This window comes from Anabas testudineus, chromosome 16 (assembly GCF_900324465.2).
Source record: "Anabas testudineus chromosome 16, fAnaTes1.2, whole genome shotgun sequence".
Lineage (NCBI taxonomy): Eukaryota > Metazoa > Chordata > Actinopteri > Anabantiformes > Anabantidae > Anabas > Anabas testudineus.
Window position 1 is genome coordinate 2,210,707 of NC_046625.1, and position 17,610 is coordinate 2,228,316.

Sequence of the window (17,610 nt, forward strand, 5' to 3'; positions counted from 1 at the left end):
TGGCCTTGGTTTTCCTCCCTCACTCTTCCTCTGGACTCCGCCCACCAGCCACTACTCTCCCTCTGCTCCCAGCAATCATCTGCACATTGGACTCACCTGTGTTCCCCTCTGGCTACAAAAGCTCTTGTCAGTCCTTTTCCCTCTGTCAGATCGTCATCATTCCCCAACCTGTTTCCAGCCTGGTTCCATGCCTGAAACCCAACCTGCCTGCTAAACTTTGCCTGCTCTCACGCCTGCTTCAGCTCATCCTGCTCAACCCTGTCTGCTTCCCTCTCCTGTATTCTCTGGACTTTACCTGTCGTTTGAACTGGACATTACCTGTTTTCCTGTGAGTGTTTTTCTGCCATTGAGCAGCGGTTTTCTTTCTCCTGGTGTTTTTGCCTGTTTTTGTAGTTTTCTCAAATAAATCCTGTTTTCCATTCATACCTGCCTCGTCCCCCTCATTGAATGTAAAATGAAAAGACTGAGTTTACATAAAAGTAGGGCGGCCTAGTAGCCAATTTGAAGATCATGACTGGCATTCAGCAAGAGACCTTTGCCTAACCTTGACTTAGAGGTAGCAACTAATGTCAGACCTGACCTATTAAACAAGAGAATTCATGTGGTAAAAGATGTGTAGTTATTTTGATCCAGACACATCTATAGAAAACGAGCAGTAATCTAAGTTCAACAGTTCAGCAGTAATAAGACAAACTGGTATCAAACGAGAAACACGACACCTGATGTGACGTTCGGTTTTCTTGTCTTTATTAGAACTTCAACAACAAGTGTAATTAAACTTAAGTTGGCCAAGAGGTTTTTGGTAGATTCAGCAGAATAGAGACAAGATGGCTAAATATAAAAGTGAAGATAGAAGTAAAACCAACTAATCTAATGAAGAACTGCTTTTTAATATAATTTCAAACTGTTTCACCTGCACGTCACTGCATTTAGGCCTTTAGTTAATGATTAAACCAAATAATGTGTCACTTCCTAAGGATTCTATGAACATATCAACATGAAGGCTCAAGCAGCCTGGAAACAATAATCTGTTATTGCATATATTCACAATTAAGAAAAGGAAATCCAACAGACAAATGCATCACTAATTCAAGTCTCATATTTTACAGGTCTTCACTGTAACTTCGAGTCCTCGGAGGTCCCAATAAAACCACCACCCTGACTTCTTCGTCTCCATCTAGTGGGTGTCTCACAACACTGCAATGGCCGTTCATTACCCCATTGTTCAAATCATCCTGCAGCACTGACATCTAACTTCTTTAGATATAAGAGTATGTTGCTGCACTTCTTATAGTATTTATTAGAGGGAAATATTTAGGGATAAAGAAAAACAAGGTCACCAAAATCTTAAGGACAGTTACCTGTCCTTTGTGTTTTTTGCAGCGTGGCCATTAACTGCTAAGACATTTTGCCTTAGACCAGGATTTTCTTCACATTTCCATTTAGACACTTTTATCCAAAGTGACTTAAAGTGGGCAAGAAACCTTCAGTCACTACCTCATTCTAACATGCATTCATATGTTTCTATTTATTTTCTTTTTATTTATTTAATTAAAGCATTGGAAAGAACTTAAACACAGTATATAAGAAAAATGATCTATAGATGAGGGCATCTATAAAGCCATTAGCTCTATGACGTATTAAAGTGATCTTACAATAGAAATGAATGTCAATAGTGGGAAAGTGTCACAGCTCTGGGTGATTTGGTTATTCTGATAACAGGATGTTTTATAATTATTCACTATGTCAAGTAAATATCCATGTTACAATGTTCTTGTGCAAAATAGGTAGGTGCAGGTGTTTTGCTGTATCGGGTCTAAAGTTTATATCTGTGTTTGCAAATGTAAATGACTTTCCTCTACGAAAAGCAGAAGTTAACTAAGGCGGTGAGTGATGGATGGGCTGAAAGGAACAGGGCAAACAGCCACATCTCGTAGGAGGGTGCTCTGCGATTTAACTAGTCAAACTTCTCTGTTTAGAGGACAGACAGGACTCAACAGACCAACCGTAGTGATGGCAGAGGGGGAGGTTAACTACGCTGCAGTTGTATTTAAATCTAGGAACCCCCCCCAAGCTGTAGGTAAGTGCACTTTATTTTAAACACGTCAAGGATTTCAACTGTCGTGGTACAGATGTGAATCAGACACTGCTTCTCCATGTGTGTAATCATCCTCATGTGTAAAGTCAATGGGTCGTTTTGACTTTTTCTTTAATAACAGTGTCTAGAAAATCCCTTTTTACTGTTATAGATGTCAGGAACAAGTTCTTAACGACATGTACTGTAAGTGAAATTGAGGAAGAATGTGCAGCATTGCTATGTAGAAATAGTGGTCTGGAAATTTTGAGCAGCAAATTAGATGCAGAGTAACCCATGACTTGTGTAATGATGCATTAAAAACCCCAATGTAGCAACGTTCACTACAGATAAATAGAAAGAAACCTCAAAACAGGATGTTTAATTGTTGAGTGTGTCCTACATTTATAAATTAGAATTTTTTTTTTACTGCTGCCACCAAACAGGTTTTCAACATATTCGATGTGAAATGAATTTTAATGTACATAACCGTCAACAGATGCTAAAATGACCACAACTACCTTAAACTGGTCAAGATGACGATCTACATATAGTTCCCAAGAAAAGGCAGACGTTCCCTTTTCATCTAGGGCAGCAAAACAGTGAGAGATTTCAGTCTATTAGGTTTTAACAGACAGTCTCTGTGTCCTATGTGCGTCTATATTTCAGGGTTACACACTGAACATATCGTCATTATCAGCTGTGACAAACAAACAAACGTCATTCATAAGTTGTTGTATAGTTGTATTGTAGAGACGATGATCATGTTAAAATAATAATTAACCACAAAATTGTGTTTTTCAATCTCCAAGTTAAAAAGGAAGAAGACGTTGTTTATGATGAGGTGAAGGGTCAAACTAAAACAACCCAACAGACAGCTGACACACATGGTAAGTTGAACACCAGTATCATAATAATTTAACATAAGTAATACTACAACTATAACTACTACTGTACAATTATTACTACTAACAATAACAGAAAACTAGTTACAACTAGTTAAATTCTCTGTATTTAACACTCACCTGCTGCAGAGGGAAACAAGCACAAAGAGGAAAAACTAACTGAAGCCATAAATCTGTATGTGTTGTTTAGTCTCTGCAGGATTCGTACCAGACACCAAATCGAACGACAAAGGTCACCACTGTCAGCCGTTGACCTGTTGTTTGGGGATTCTTTGTGTCATTTTGTTGTTGGGCATCATAGCAGTGTCCGTCTACTGTAAGTATAGAAACTGCACAGTGAACAAAACACAACACTGACCATTAACAACAACAGGAACCGTTTTCTTCTGTAACTAATATTTGATATCAGACATTTATTTGCCTCAGATGGAAGATCAGAATACAGTGGTAAATAAGACAGAAGCCACAACACAGAAAATCAGTATAAAATGGAGAAAGACGGGCTTTAAAATGAATATGCATGTATGATATATTCACTTTGAATAGATCTCATGTCAAGACAAGAACTAACACTGAATTAATACTACTAATAACTGCTACTGTTTTAATACACACGCTACTGTCTGACTATCAAACCCTGATGTTCTACCTCTAACATGTTTCTGAGCTCGGTTCAAGTTATTGTCACTGTGACATTTTCTTTTATAACAATGAAGATGGTCACTGTAGGTTTTAAGTCAATCTCATTTACACCTCCTGGTGCCAAACAGACTAGAGCACAAAATCCACAAGAAATACACTAAACAGGTGTCTTATATCAATACAGAGACAGTTTTGAGTAAAGTTTAATTAATAATACAAGTATGTTTCGGATAATATCAGAAATTATGTCCAATAAAAGACTTAAAATATTAGGATACCCGTTAATAATTAATTATTATATTGTTGATCTTAGTCTTGTCATGAGATTTGCTGATAACTTTAAGAAACATCATAAAAACAAAATGGACAAACAAAACTTGTCATAACACCACTTAAGGTCATTTTCATTTTGCAGTTACGTTAAGGCATGGCAGTGATGTAAGTGAGCTGAAGGCTCTGATGGCTGAAAATCACAACCTGACAAACATCAGCAGTAAACTCCTGTCAGACAATGAAAACTTGAAGACAGACAACAACAATCTGACAAACATCAGCAGTAAACTCCTGTCAGACAATGAAAACTTGAAGACAGACAACAACAATCTGACAAACCAGTTTGAAAAGCTGACACAGAACTATACTGTCTTAGTGAGAAACATCACAGATCTGACTGAGAAAAAACAGCAGCTTGAGACACAGAACCAGCAGCTTGAGACACAGAACCAGCAGCTTGAGACACAGAGAAACAACTTAACACAACAAATACAAAACATGGAAACAAAGTGGAATGAACAGAACATCAGTCGAGCTCAGTGGACCATTGATACCTACTGTCCCAAAGGAAGTAACGGTATGTAGAGATCCATTAATTATCTCCAGTAGAACCAATAATAATATCACAATGCAGTATTGTTGTTTATTAGCTGGACTCTGTTGTTTCCAGAAAGACAGTGTAAGGCTTGTCCGAAAGGCTGGGAAAACTTCCAGACCAGCTGCTTTGCAATAAATAATGCTGAGGCTCCCAAACAAAGAACCTGGGAAGGAGCTCGAGAAGACTGCAGAGGAAGGAATTCAGATTTGGCTGTAATAGACAATGAAGCACAAAAGGTAAAGAGAAATAGTTCATTTTAATGGCAGCATATAGAGAATGAAAATTCATTTTCATAAGCTCTTCACACACTGAGTTTACAGATTACAGTGTTTAAATATCTCTGTTAAGCGTCTCTCTGTTGTCCTCAGACATTCATCACTGGCAAAAGCTGGACTGAATCAGGAATCAATGGGTACTGGATTGGCCTGAGAGGTGAAAATGGGAGATGGAAGTGGATTAATGGAAGTTTTCTGACTGAGAGGTAAGAGACTCATTCATAAACATCATAAATCATAAAATCTCCCAGTGTTGATCTAACTAGAATCTTCCTCCCTCAGCTCCTGGGTACAACAACCTCCTACCAATAATAATTCATGTGCAGCTTCTCTTCAGAACCTAAATCCATGGAAATCAATGGACTGTGATGTTAAAAATGCATGGATCTGTGGACAACAGGCTTTAACTGTTTAAACACTGCAGTCAAACCTGATTATATTACTTAATGTTACTAATTACATGTTAGGGTTAGAAATATCAAACTATGAAGACTTTTATTTCACAATTTAAACATTTGTTTTCAAGACATTTATTTTATTTTAAGAATTATATTTTAAAGTTGTTTGTGTTTTTACAAAAAAGACATTGAAATGCTTTAAACATTTAAAGTTTGCTAATATTTGTATTTTGATATAAAGATTCCAACAGAAGCAAGAACAGCCTGCTTACAGTCTTTATTTATTTTTTAATTCACCTTTATCACCAGACAGCCAAACTGGTTTTCTCTTAAAAATCAAAACCTTTACATTTGTGAATTTGGAAATAAACATTATTATCGTCACTATTCTCTCTGAATCTCAGGATGAATACTGTTCTAAGTAGGGATGCACCAATTGTTGACAGTCTGCCTGTTGACTGGCATCAGTCTGTCAGTAAATCAGATGGTCTTCACCAAAGTGGCCTTTTGTTGTTTACAGAGTTTTACTAAAAACAGAATACAGCTATCTCGTCAACGTTAACACACTGTACATAGATACTATACTGATTCTTGTGGGTATTATTTAATTACTGAAACTGTAGGTGTGTGTGTGTAAACTAATAGTCAGAAACCATCACTGATACATTAGATTGTAATTCATTGGGAAACATTTCTCTGTAAAGTAAAAACAAACCTTATAAAATGTAATAAATTTGTTTCGTTGAATGATCTTTGTTTTCAACAACACTGATTAAATGCTGAATTTCTATATTTCTCTGTCACAACAACATGAGGAATAATAAAAACAAAACTAATAAAAGAAAACCAGTGTCGGAGACTGACTCCACCTTTCTCCACAACAGCAACATCAGTAAAATGAACAGGTGAATGGATGAATGAGTCCAAACCTGATCACCAAGCGTGAATTAATGAACCACATGTTCTGATTTAATTAAGGTATCTCATGATGTTAATTAGAAATTAACCCATCACAAGAAAACTTGTTTATTTAGATCATGGAATAAAAAAATATTTGCAAGCCAACGTGTTCTGAGTTTCCACAGAAAAAAGAAATAAAAAGATGTTTTAGTCTATTAGAGAGAAGAAACTGCTGCTACTCATCATTTTTACAACATGTTCTTTGAAAACATCAGTAAACTTTAATGAGGTGAAACCAAAAACCATTCGCCAAGATGCTGTAATATTTTAAAATCAACATGAGACAGTAGCTGATCTGACTCAGCAGGTTCACAGGGTGGACATCAGTCCTCCACTCTGCTCTCCTACAGGTGCTGCAGGTCGAGAGACACCAGTCGGTCTCAGTGTGAAAGTCAAGTAGAGTTCTACTCAGTCTAAGATAACTAGTTTATACAGCTCAGTTCTATTCTGTATAATATATACTACAGTGACTGGAAATGTGGACATCATGTTCACCACTCAAACAGAAAAAGGAAGAACCAAGGTTCGAAACTTTGGTTCTCTATTTGCAGCTCTACTACCCGACAGGCCGACAGGTAACTGGCGTGCTGCGGAAGTCAGTACGGGAACAAGTCACTGACGTGACAATGTCAAATTTACATAGTAAAAAAATGACTTTGATGGTCGTCAAAGGTCAATAAAGAAAATATTCACAGAGAAACTTCCTGTTGAGCTGAACGATGTTGTTTCTGATTTTTGAATGTCAACAGATGATCAGCTGCCACTAACACAGTTTGAATGTTTTCATGCTCGACAGCTCGTCTGTGGATCAGAGCTGCTCAGATTGTTTGAACAGTTACTTTGAAATATTTTCTCCATCTACAAACCAACACACACTCCCATTATATTAATGAGCCAATTTATGAAATAGCAGGTTTGGATATTAGGAAGTTGAACTGTGTGTTTCTCAGACAGCTCTTCACTCTCAGTAGAGAGAAACGGTGTGTGTATATATAAAAAAGCATTATTGGTTGATCAAACATGAACTGACACCCTGTAAGAAGAACTGCTGCTGCTGTGGGTGTTAGATTGATTAAAGGAGAAGTCTGATAAGATAACTCTGTCATAAGCAGAACTTTAAACCACATCCTTCACACCAGTACACCAGAAACTTTTACATTACTCTTTCAGTCTTCATGTGTGTTTCCTTCTGAACTCATTACTTTGATCATGACAAAGAGAAAAACCAAGGGACCGACTGTGATGATCAGAAATCCAAATGTTTCTGTGTCCACAGGTAAGATACTTTACACATACTAGAGTCTGCTTTGTGTATCAGTACATCGTTTAGTTATGACGTTTGTTTTACGTGAATGTTAGAGAGTAAAGAGCTTTGGAACTGATGAAATTCTTCTTAAATTGATCTTTTATATCTCAGTTTGTCCAGTATGTTCAACATATTGACCAATTCTACACTTAACATTTGGTTTGGATGCACAGTATCAACACTTGTGTTTGATCTGAAATCTTTCAGAGAAAATTGAGGAAGACGTGGATTATTGTAATGTAGCAGAACGCACTGTGCACAAAATGGAAACCACTTCAGGTGCGTATCACAAATTGAAGTGTGGAGCAAATTCACTTATCAGTCATTATGATCTAATGTTTTCGCCTGTGTTCAATCACACTGTTGAGGTGCTTCAACTGAATTAGTATTTTTCAGATGTCAAAGATCAGACGTCTCCCTCCGTCATTCACTCTGTTCGTTCTCTGTCTTGGCTGATGCTGTTATGGATCCCGCTCCTACTTATCCTGTCTCTTCATATCTACTGTGAGTAGCTGTGACGTGAATATCAGTTTAAATTCACACTGATTGTAACCATTAGTCATTTTTCATCAGCTTCATCTGTGAATTAATTGTTATTCCACAGAGTCTGAGTGAACATAAAATACAGGTTATTCACACATTTATTGACATTTTATTTTCTAACAGACATTTTCTTCAAAAACTGGTCAAGTGTTTAATTAATTATTGAAGAGGCCATATTATGCTGACAAATGGGTTGATTTATTCTGATAAGATTATATGATTTCCTAGTTTAGAAACCCACACGTGATGTACATTTATCTATTTAAAATATTTTTTTTTGTTTGTATTTTACAGTAGCAAAAGTGATGAAAGCAACTGAGAAAGTTTTATAGGAGCTGGAGAATGTGATGGCACTGAAAAAAAGTCAGTATAAAAATCCTACAAGTGTAGTTAGATGTTAAACATGAAGAGAACTAGAAGGTAACATTAACATCTACATGTTGGACGGTGCAGGTGGAGAACCTAAGAAGCTGTTCTCAGCTGTCTGACACCCAGTTCCTAGTCTGGGTTAATGAACTCCTGCTCGTGTTTGACATTAACGTGAACCTGTGACAGTTACACTAAACTGGACAGTCTGCAGAAAACAACCTTCTGCTGCAGCGTTCAGTGAGCACAGAGAGCTGCTCTAAACCTTTATCCTGGTTTCATGTCAAAGACGTTTGTTAATCTGTACAGTTACACAGCATGTCCTCGTCTTTATTAATTATTGCATTATTAATAAATACTGTTCAATGTTCAAGCAATTCAATTATTAACAGCAGTATTATTAAGTTTATTATCACTGAGATGCCTAATCTGATCATTCCAATCAATACAGACTGTCTTAGAGTTCCTACTTTGAACATGAACAGTTAACACAGGTAAATAAAAACAAGTCAATGTTAAAAAATGAAAAGCTTTACTATACTTGCTATACTTTTCACAATAATATTGGTGAGCATTTTGCTGTCTCCCATGGTTTGTAGCCCTCTGTGTTTAATTTGACTGTTAAATCATCCCTCATTTCTGACATGGGAGGTGCATTAATGGTCACAATGAACAGAGGAATGATCACAACAACAGTAAACCCTGATTCAAATTTCACATGGACAACGGACTATTGTTCAGATTTATTAAATGTGTTTATATATAAACAAATGTTTTTAGTGCAAAGACTTTTTAGAGCAAACTACAGACACATGAAGACCAAACATTTATGTGTCTGTAGTTACAGCTGTAATTTCTGAAAACTACACCAAGCTGACTATAGAAAACCAGGAGCTGGAGACACAAAACCAGGAGCTGGAGACACAAAACCAGGAGCTGAGGACACAGAGGAACAACTTAACACAACAAATACAAAACATGGAAACAAAGTGTAACGAACAGAACATCAGTCGAGCTCAGTGGACCATTGATACCTACTGTCCCAAAGTAAATAACGGTATGTAGAGATCCATTAATTATCTCCAGTAGAACCAATAATAATATCACAATGCAGTATTGTTGTTTATTAGCTGGACTCTGTTGTTTCCAGAAAGACAGTGTAAGGCTTGTCCGAAAGGCTGGGAAAACGTCCAGACCAGCTGCTTTGCAATACATAATGCTCGACCTGACCAACAAAGAACCTGGGAAGGAGCTCGAGAAGACTGCAGAGGAAGGAGTTCAGATTTGGCTGTAATAGACAATGAAGCACAAAAGGTAAAGAGAAATAGTTCATTTTAATGGCAGCATATAGAGAATGAAAATTCATTTTCATAAGCTCTTCACACACTGAGTTTACAGATTACAGTGTTTAAATATCTCTGTTAAGTGTCTCTCTGTTGTCCTCAGACATTCATCACTGGCAAAAGCTGGACTGAATCAGGAATCAATGGGTACTGGATTGGCCTGAGAGGTGAAAATGGGAGATGGAAGTGGATTAATGGAAGTTTTCTGACTGAGAGGTAAGAGACTCATTCATAAACATCATAAATCATAAAATCTCCCAGTGTTGATCTAACTAGAATCTTCCTCCCTCAGCTCCTGGGTACAACAACCTCCTACCAATAATAATTCATGTGCAGCTTCTCTTCAGAACCTAAATCCATGGAAATCAATGGACTGTGATGTTAAAAATGCATGGATCTGTGGACAACAGGCTTTAATTGTTTAAACACTGCAGTCAAACCTGATTATATTACTTAATGTTACTAATTACATGTTAGGGTTAGAAATATCAAACAATGAAGACTTTTATTTCACAATTTAAACATTTGTTTTCCAAGACATTAATTTTATTTTAAGAATTATTTTTTAAAGTTGTTTGTGTTTTTACAAAAAGACATTAAATGTACTTTTCGTCTCCTTCGTGAGAGATGCAGTGCTAATATTTGTATTTTGATGTAAAGGTTCCTACAGAAACTAGAACAGCCTGCCAGTGTTTTTATTCATCTATTTTTTTATTCACTATTATCACCAGATAGCCAAGCTTTAAGTTTGTGAATTTAGAAATAAATATTCTCTTATCAATATTTTCGCTAAATTTCGGATTGAATACTGTTCTAACTCTGACTCTCATCAGTCTGTCAGTAAATCAGATGGTATTCACCAAAGTGGCCTTTTGACACAGCCACACACTGTTTTACTATAAACTATATTAAAATGAAGTTGGCTTATCAACGTTAACATAGTGTACATAGCTACTATACTGTTCTTGTACAAGTGGATATTTCACTATTTAATAACTGAAACTGTAGGTGTGTTTATGTAACCTAATCATCAGATACCGCCACATTGGGAAACAATAAAGTTTTGTATAAAATTAAAGAAAATATATTAAAACTTAAATTATTAATCATCACTATTGTCATAATTTCCAATAGTTTTTATTCAGGATAAAACAAACTGAGTTAAATATTTTTCTGTTTGTGTGTTTTCAAAATGACCATGACTGTGACAGTATCTTTGAATGTGTTCTCTCCTTTGTGACAGGCGAAGTACTTACAATATGTATATTAGGAAAATTCTCAGAAAGATCAAATAGGCTGCTCAGTTCCTTATTTCCTGTTTAACATTTTACATTGTTGGTTTTTCAGAATGCTATAAATATTCAGCTATAAATCAAGATAAGACAGAAGTTCTGTTCACTCCATTTGTGCATCAGTTAGTCTCATTGTTAACATCAGTATCTGAATAGATCCAGGGGACAATAAAATGTCTAACTAGATTTCACTGCTGTCAGATGAGGCACCGGTCATGTTTTCTAATATCACTCTTGGCATGGCATCATTCACACAGCATTGGTATATTACCATAAGCAGCAGGTAACAAGAATAAGATGACAGTAGTAAGTGGCAATAACACAAAAGGAACATGAGCCACATTATAACAGCAGTATATAAAAAATCACACTGACATTCAGCTTGAGAACATTAGAACAAGATACAGAACAATAACCAGAATGTTAAAGAGTATCTGTTATCCAAATAATCCTGTGTCATGGGGTAAAGCTGTAGTCTAGGTGTACATAAGGGAGTATTCTACTGATAAAACTAAAGAAAATCATGAATAAGTTAGTTAGTGTTGAACTAAACCAGGAACAGTAAATAAAAAATAAAATGTGACACTTGTCGTTTCTGCTGCACTTGAACGCATCACTTCGTCTTCTACTGCGACTGTGCGAATCGTGACAACCGGAAACAACATGGGTGTTTTGGGACTCGCTGCTACAGTCAAAAGGAAAAGCTAAACTTCAACTAGCTGGTTTTGGCCTCGGGAATAAGGGCGGTTGTCAAGACTATCATCCTCATGTTTTGTCTGTATTAATGAAACGACCTGTGTGGCGAATGACAGACCTGTATCTTGTTAATTTGACGAACCACGGTAGATAGCGGTTAGCTAGCCTGTTAGCTGGCTGGCTAACTCACAGCTCGTTAACAAGCTGTGCTCAGCATGGACTGCACTGCGCTGGAGCTCGACGCTGTCAAATTTGCCAAAACAGCTGTCACCTATGACCAGAATGGCAAATATAACGAGGCTGTATTTTACTATAAGGTAAGTGGCAGTACACTTTTTAGCGAGCGGACAGCTGCTGTGTTTGAATGTTAGCATTTAGCTCTTAGAAGATTCACTTTCATTAATGTGGTTTTTACTTTGGATCGTAACCACATGGACTTATAGTTCTTAAAACTGGGTGGTGTAATGTCTAAATGTTCAATATTTAATTCAGTATGTGACTGTCACCGCCCAGATGAAACCTTCTTTATAACCGCTGCTTGTTTGTGATGTTCCTTGTTACAGGAGGCAGCTCAGGCCCTGATATATGCGGGCATGGCAGGGTCTAAACTGGAGGGTATCCAGGACAAAGTCAATGAATACCTGGATCGAGTCCAAGCCCTCCACAATGCTGGTAAGCTCGCCTGACCAGAGATGCAAGGGATCTACTGTTTTGAGTATTGGACTGTCCAAGCTAAGTTGTCTTTTAACCTAATAGCTTAGTTGCTGTTTAAAGTATACTGTACTGACAGAAACTGAAACACAGAAGACAAACAAAAAGTCAAGATGACTAGAGTCATGGAAGTCGTGTCATTTAAAGACAATTTGACAGTGTTTTAAAATAAATGTGTTACATTTCTTACTCTTTTGTAAAAACTCCTGCTTTTACTGTTTCTGTTGCATCTTCGCTTCTACAGCATAAAATGTTTTACATCAGAAAGTTATTAGACTTCCTAGGTTTCCTTTTAAATAGATACTGTTTACATATATACCCCATTCCTTCATCTGTCTTCCTGCAAATCTATTGCAGAAGTCTACCACAGAATATCTAAACTAAAGTCTTGCAGAGGTGCCATTAATCTGAAATAAGTAATAAGTAAGAAACTATTCAGGACTACTGCTACCGAATGAGGCCTGAGGATATACTTTCTCAGTCAGCTTTTTTCCACAACTCCGCTGAAACCATGGGTGTGACCACAGAAACTGTAGGAGTGTCATGTTTTGTTGAACAGCAACAGCCAACAGATGACGCACAGTACAGTATGTAACTAGTTTGTGTTCCCCCTGTTTTCTAGTATATTTCCTAACTTACTGTAACAGCTGCTCTAAGCTCCTTCTAATATAAAAAGGAGGTATTTTTTAAGTTCAAAACTATTTTTTATAGTTATTTATTTTACTTTTGTAATCCTTTTAGATAAAAATGCAGTATATGTTCAGTAAATGAATTCTTTCTATATATAAACTCTACTCTCAGTGATGTGTTGGGTGAAATATTAGAAAGATCTAAATTACAAAAAGTAATCAGATTCATATAAATGGACAGAGCCTCAGTCTGATTATTGATGGAAGTTTGTGATGTTTTGAAGTAGACATAAAAAGACTGATCAATATCAAACACTCCTTTTGTCTTACACTAGAATGCGGTCCAGCCACACTTGATGTATTAAATAATTTTCAAAAACCAAACATGGACATATAAAAAAAAAAAAGCTTTGATTGTAGAGCAGTTAACCAACACTGTGGTGGTGAAATAATAGCAGTCAGCTATATGGACAACTTGTTATTGCTATTTACAGTGTCTGCTGTGTGCCCTCACCTTTGCTTCTCTTGACCTTTGATCTCAGTCCAGGCACAGAAAAGCGACCCACTGAAGTCCTGGCAGCAGGTCGACCTGGAGCGTGCCCACTTCCTGGTCACTCAGGCCTTTGAGGAAGACGAGAAGGGAAATGATGATGAAGCCATTGAATTGTACACTCAGGCTGTGGAGCTGTGCATTAAGACGGTAGATCATCACTTTCTCTCTCTGTTAGCGCCTAACGTTCAGTTCAGCTTCCAAAAATGTATTCCTGCTTTCTTCTAAATATGATTCTCCTTCTGTGCGACAGTCCAACGAAACATCAGACCAAGCACTGCAGACAAAGCTGAAGCAGCTGGCTCGTCAGGCCTTAGACAGGTGTGTGTTTCTGAAAGAGATTCACAGACATTAATACCAGAAATTTGTGGAAGTTTTTTAACTGTGACTCACAAGTCAAAATACAAATACAGGCATAAAACTGAGCATACAGGACTGTTGTAGTATTTTCCATTTACTATGTCCTTTCAGAGCAGAGGGTCTTAAAGAATCCCAGTCCAAATCAACTCAAGCCCAGACTCAGGACAGGACAGGGTCCTCTGGAACCAAGCTCAGTAGTGGTGGCAGTTCAGGAGGACCCGTCCGCCAGTTTTTCCCCCTCGGACAAGACTTCAGCATTCATGACCGGCCTCAGCCCCAGCCGGTTCGTGCAGTCCAGTCGAGTGAGCCCCAGGGTCAGCGCTACACTTCTGAAGAGATCGAGGTGCTCAGGTGAGCTGAATCTGGAATCTGAAGTTGTTCTTTCTTCTACTGACAACAGTCAAGTTGTTTTTTTTCCATCTTATCTTTAATTTTCAGGAGTACATCTACAATCAATGGCATAGCGTATGTGCCCTTCATGAGTGTGGACTTGAAGGAACGATTTGCTTTTCCTGTCCCTTTCTCGTGAGTTTTTTCCAACATACAAATCATCATCAACAAATCAACAACAAATACTCGTGTCACTGGAGGAAAAATCTCTTTCCATAATGCTAAAATTATTCAATTATTAAATTACTCAAATATCTGGTAAAGTTAGAATACCTACAAAAATACACAGCTACATCACTGTCAGATTTCTTTTAGATGAGGTTTAGTGTAATCGACATACAGACACAGAGAGAGACCAGATTCAATGTAAATTTGTGAGGTAGGCACACATTGATTGTTTTGTTGTTTTATTTTCTCCCATCAGGGACAAAGTAGGAAAACTGGCACTGTCACCGAAACAGAAAGCCATCTTCTCCCGCTGGGTCCGACCTGACGAGATCTGCAATAACCCCACTATGATCATGTCTGTGTCCAGCTTCAGTATCAAACAGGTCAGACTGGCAGCTGGGATCAGCTATCGGGTTTAAATGCATCTGTGGCACATTTTAGCTCATTTAGTAGTTGCATTTGAATATAGATACAAACTGTTGTATAATTTTAGCTATTTTCTCTGTGCCTATTTATTTCTTTGATCAAAAAATATTTCATATTCAGAATATTGCTTAATTCTGTCATGTGTATGTTCTTTTATTTATCACTGCTATTCTACCCACAGTTTTCTGTTATACGCTGCCTGTCCAAAAAAAAAAAGTCACATACTGTAATATTTTGTTGGACCACCTTTAGCTTTGATTACGGGAAACATTCTCCATGGAATCCTTCAGTTAAGCTTCTGCATTGTTACAACATTCATTCTCGTCCAGAGACACTATAGACACTAGACATGATGGGTGCATCACTTCACCAACCTCTCTTCTTACCCTGATGCTCCCATCACTCTGGAACAGGGTCAATCTGGACTCATCAGACCACATGACCTTCTTCCATTGGACAGTTCTTAACCCAGTTTTAGTAGTTTCATCAATCTCCCTAGATGTTTTCTTTGATTCATTCCAATAATTTGACTCTTCTGAAACAGATTAACATCTTTTCCACGACCACAGGATGAGTCTTCAGACATGGTTGTTTAAGAAATAAGAAGCTACTCACTGCATCAGTTAAATAACTTGTTACCAGCTACAAAAATAATCATCCATACAATAATTATCCAGTGGAGGCTCTTACCTATTTGATTTGTTAAATCCAGGTGATGATTTTTTTTGGACGGTAAGTGTATTATGATGTACGTTTTTTTCCTGTGTATTTTTAGACATGTCAACACATTTACTGTCTACAGTATGTTAAGTACATGTGTTGAAATTCAGCCAATTCATGAAGTGACATTATAATAAATAAGGTTCTTCGGTGTAGATATGTTTAAATGATTTTTGCTGCGTTTTAGTGTTGTGCAGTTGATTTAATGTCTACCTATCATTTGACCTTACATTAATGTGACCTTCTCTCCTGTTCTTTAGACAGTGGTGTCTGACTGTTCCTTTGTGGCCTCACTAGCCATCAGCGCTGCCTACGAGAGGCGCTACAATAAGAAACTTATCACCAGGTACTGTTTGCTGCTTTGTTTACTGTGGGGAAACAGTAAAAACGTGTTCTTTATATTTTTATTCTTGTCACCCAGTTACCCAGGCATATCTCATATCCATATTTTCCTGCAAATCTTTGTCCCTTAAACTTCAGCCTCTTAGCAGTAGGCACAAATTAAACATGGCCATAGCTAAAACACAGCATTGACCCTTTTGATAACTCTAAATTGCATGTTTTCTGTGTTCCAGCATCATCTACCCTCAAAACAGACGAGGCGAGCCAGAGTATAACCCATGTGGGAAGTACATGGTCAAGCTTCACATCAACGGTGTTCCCAGGAAGGTAAAAGACTGCCACTGCCATTTTATGTGTGTACTGATGTTTAAACATGATAAAATCTTCTTGTACAATGTTCCTAAAGTAAACAAACTCTGATCCTGTTCCAGGTGATTATAGACGACTACCTGCCGGTTGATCGTAATGGAGAGATGCTGTGCTCCTACTCCAGCAACAGGAACGAGCTCTGGGTCTCTCTGATAGAAAAGGCCTACATGAAGGTGATGGGAGGCTACGACTTCCCCGGATCCAACTCTGTGAGTGCAAAACAAAAACTGCCAATTCAACATGCATCATGATATAAACCAAGGTCTCATGTGTTCCGAAAAGAGGCTTAGGTTGTGAAAAGTTTGTCATTTTTATATTTAATGTTTGTTACAGAATATTGATCTGCACGCACTCACTGGCTGGATCCCTGAACGCATTGCCATGCACTCTGACAATCAGTCATTCAGCAAAGACGACACCTTCCGCATGCTCTTCCAGAGGTGACAAAGACAGAAACTCATCAAAAACATATTTTACATAACATATAAAGTCTAGGAACCACAATTAATCCTGCAGCCTGAGAACGGAGAGTTCTGCTGGGAAAATATAGAACTATGAGGTCTTTAAGATAAGATGGAGCTTGATTATTTACATCTGGCATCATCTATTTCTGTTCTCCCTTCTCTCTCGCTGCATCTCTCTGTCCAGGTTTCACAGGGGCGATGTCCTCATCACTACTGCAACAGGGGTGATGACTGAGGAAGAAGGGGAAAAGTGGGGTTTAGTGCCAACACACGCCTATGCTGTTCTTGATGTCAGGGAATACAAGGTCAGGATAATTAGAGTAGCATTTGAAGTGATTATAAACACTTATATTTATCATAAGAGAGAATCCAGAGAACATGACCTTTTTATGGTGCTGTGGTAAAAACTTACCCTGCTACAAAGTCGTAAACATAAATGCTAATGGTAAACTCGCATTCTGAATATGCTTATGTGGCAGTGGTACAACGTGTGATATATGTTTAACAGTATTAAGGGTTTATGGCAAATAATATAAAGTATTTGTCTCTATGGCCAGTGGAAAAATATCTAAATATACAGCTGTTTTGTCTTTTGTAATTGATGCTGTAATTACATGTGTCCTTGTAGGGGATGCGTTTCCTGCAGCTAAAGAATCCTTGGAGTCACTTACGGTGGAAGGGGCGCTACAGCGAGCGAGACGAGAAGAACTGGACACCTGAACTCCTCAAATACCTCAACTTTGACCCTAAGACAGCACAGAAGTTTGATAACGGTAAACACAATCATTTCCTAAATGTAGTATCTGGTAC

General features: G+C 37.6%; 3 protein-coding genes across 6 annotated transcripts in view; all 3 read left to right on the forward strand.

Annotated features, from left to right (window-relative positions):
- The first annotated feature begins 1,109 nt into the window (after nucleotides 1-1,109).
- On the forward strand, nucleotides 1,110-5,915 carry LOC117152802 (C-type lectin domain family 12 member B-like). Of its 4 annotated transcripts, none has more exons than XM_033326372.1 (8): nucleotides 1,110-1,180; nucleotides 1,980-2,080; nucleotides 2,887-2,964; nucleotides 3,170-3,295; nucleotides 4,037-4,471; nucleotides 4,565-4,728; nucleotides 4,861-4,973; nucleotides 5,050-5,915. In XM_033326372.1, exons 2-8 carry the CDS (start codon nucleotides 2,014-2,016, stop codon nucleotides 5,180-5,182), a joined length of 1,116 nt encoding a protein of 371 aa, XP_033182263.1. In that variant the 5' UTR covers nucleotides 1,110-1,180; nucleotides 1,980-2,013; the 3' UTR covers nucleotides 5,183-5,915. The 4 variants fall into 4 exon arrangements, with proteins under 4 accessions (XP_033182263.1, XP_033182266.1, XP_033182264.1 ...); XM_033326373.1 differs by lacking the exon at nucleotides 1,110-1,180 and having other exon boundaries at nucleotides 1,912-2,080; nucleotides 4,037-4,107; nucleotides 4,171-4,471; XM_033326375.1 differs by lacking the exon at nucleotides 1,110-1,180 and having other exon boundaries at nucleotides 1,908-2,080.
- Nucleotides 5,916-7,259: 1,344 nt separating this feature from the next.
- Nucleotides 7,260-10,727, forward strand: LOC113168974 (C-type lectin domain family 12 member B-like). The gene is made up of 7 exons (XM_033326376.1): nucleotides 7,260-7,401; nucleotides 7,639-7,710; nucleotides 7,828-7,935; nucleotides 9,182-9,397; nucleotides 9,491-9,654; nucleotides 9,787-9,899; nucleotides 9,976-10,727. Exons 1-7 carry the CDS (start codon nucleotides 7,335-7,337, stop codon nucleotides 10,106-10,108), a joined length of 873 nt encoding a protein of 290 aa, XP_033182267.1. The 5' UTR covers nucleotides 7,260-7,334; the 3' UTR covers nucleotides 10,109-10,727.
- Nucleotides 10,728-11,627: 900 nt separating this feature from the next.
- The window catches only part of capn7 (calpain 7), a 12,580-nt gene continuing 6,597 nt past the window's right edge, over nucleotides 11,628-17,610 (forward strand). The window contains exons 1-13 of the mRNA XM_026371918.1: nucleotides 11,628-11,988; nucleotides 12,235-12,343; nucleotides 13,554-13,711; nucleotides 13,815-13,882; nucleotides 14,033-14,272; nucleotides 14,360-14,446; nucleotides 14,736-14,862; nucleotides 15,886-15,971; nucleotides 16,201-16,294; nucleotides 16,399-16,545; nucleotides 16,670-16,776; nucleotides 16,985-17,105; nucleotides 17,429-17,573. Coding sequence (XP_026227703.1) covers nucleotides 11,887-11,988; nucleotides 12,235-12,343; nucleotides 13,554-13,711; nucleotides 13,815-13,882; nucleotides 14,033-14,272; nucleotides 14,360-14,446; nucleotides 14,736-14,862; nucleotides 15,886-15,971; nucleotides 16,201-16,294; nucleotides 16,399-16,545; nucleotides 16,670-16,776; nucleotides 16,985-17,105; nucleotides 17,429-17,573 — 1,591 coding nt within the window. The 5' untranslated portion in view covers nucleotides 11,628-11,886. The remainder of the gene's footprint in view (nucleotides 11,989-12,234; nucleotides 12,344-13,553; nucleotides 13,712-13,814; nucleotides 13,883-14,032; nucleotides 14,273-14,359; nucleotides 14,447-14,735; nucleotides 14,863-15,885; nucleotides 15,972-16,200; nucleotides 16,295-16,398; nucleotides 16,546-16,669; nucleotides 16,777-16,984; nucleotides 17,106-17,428; nucleotides 17,574-17,610) is intronic.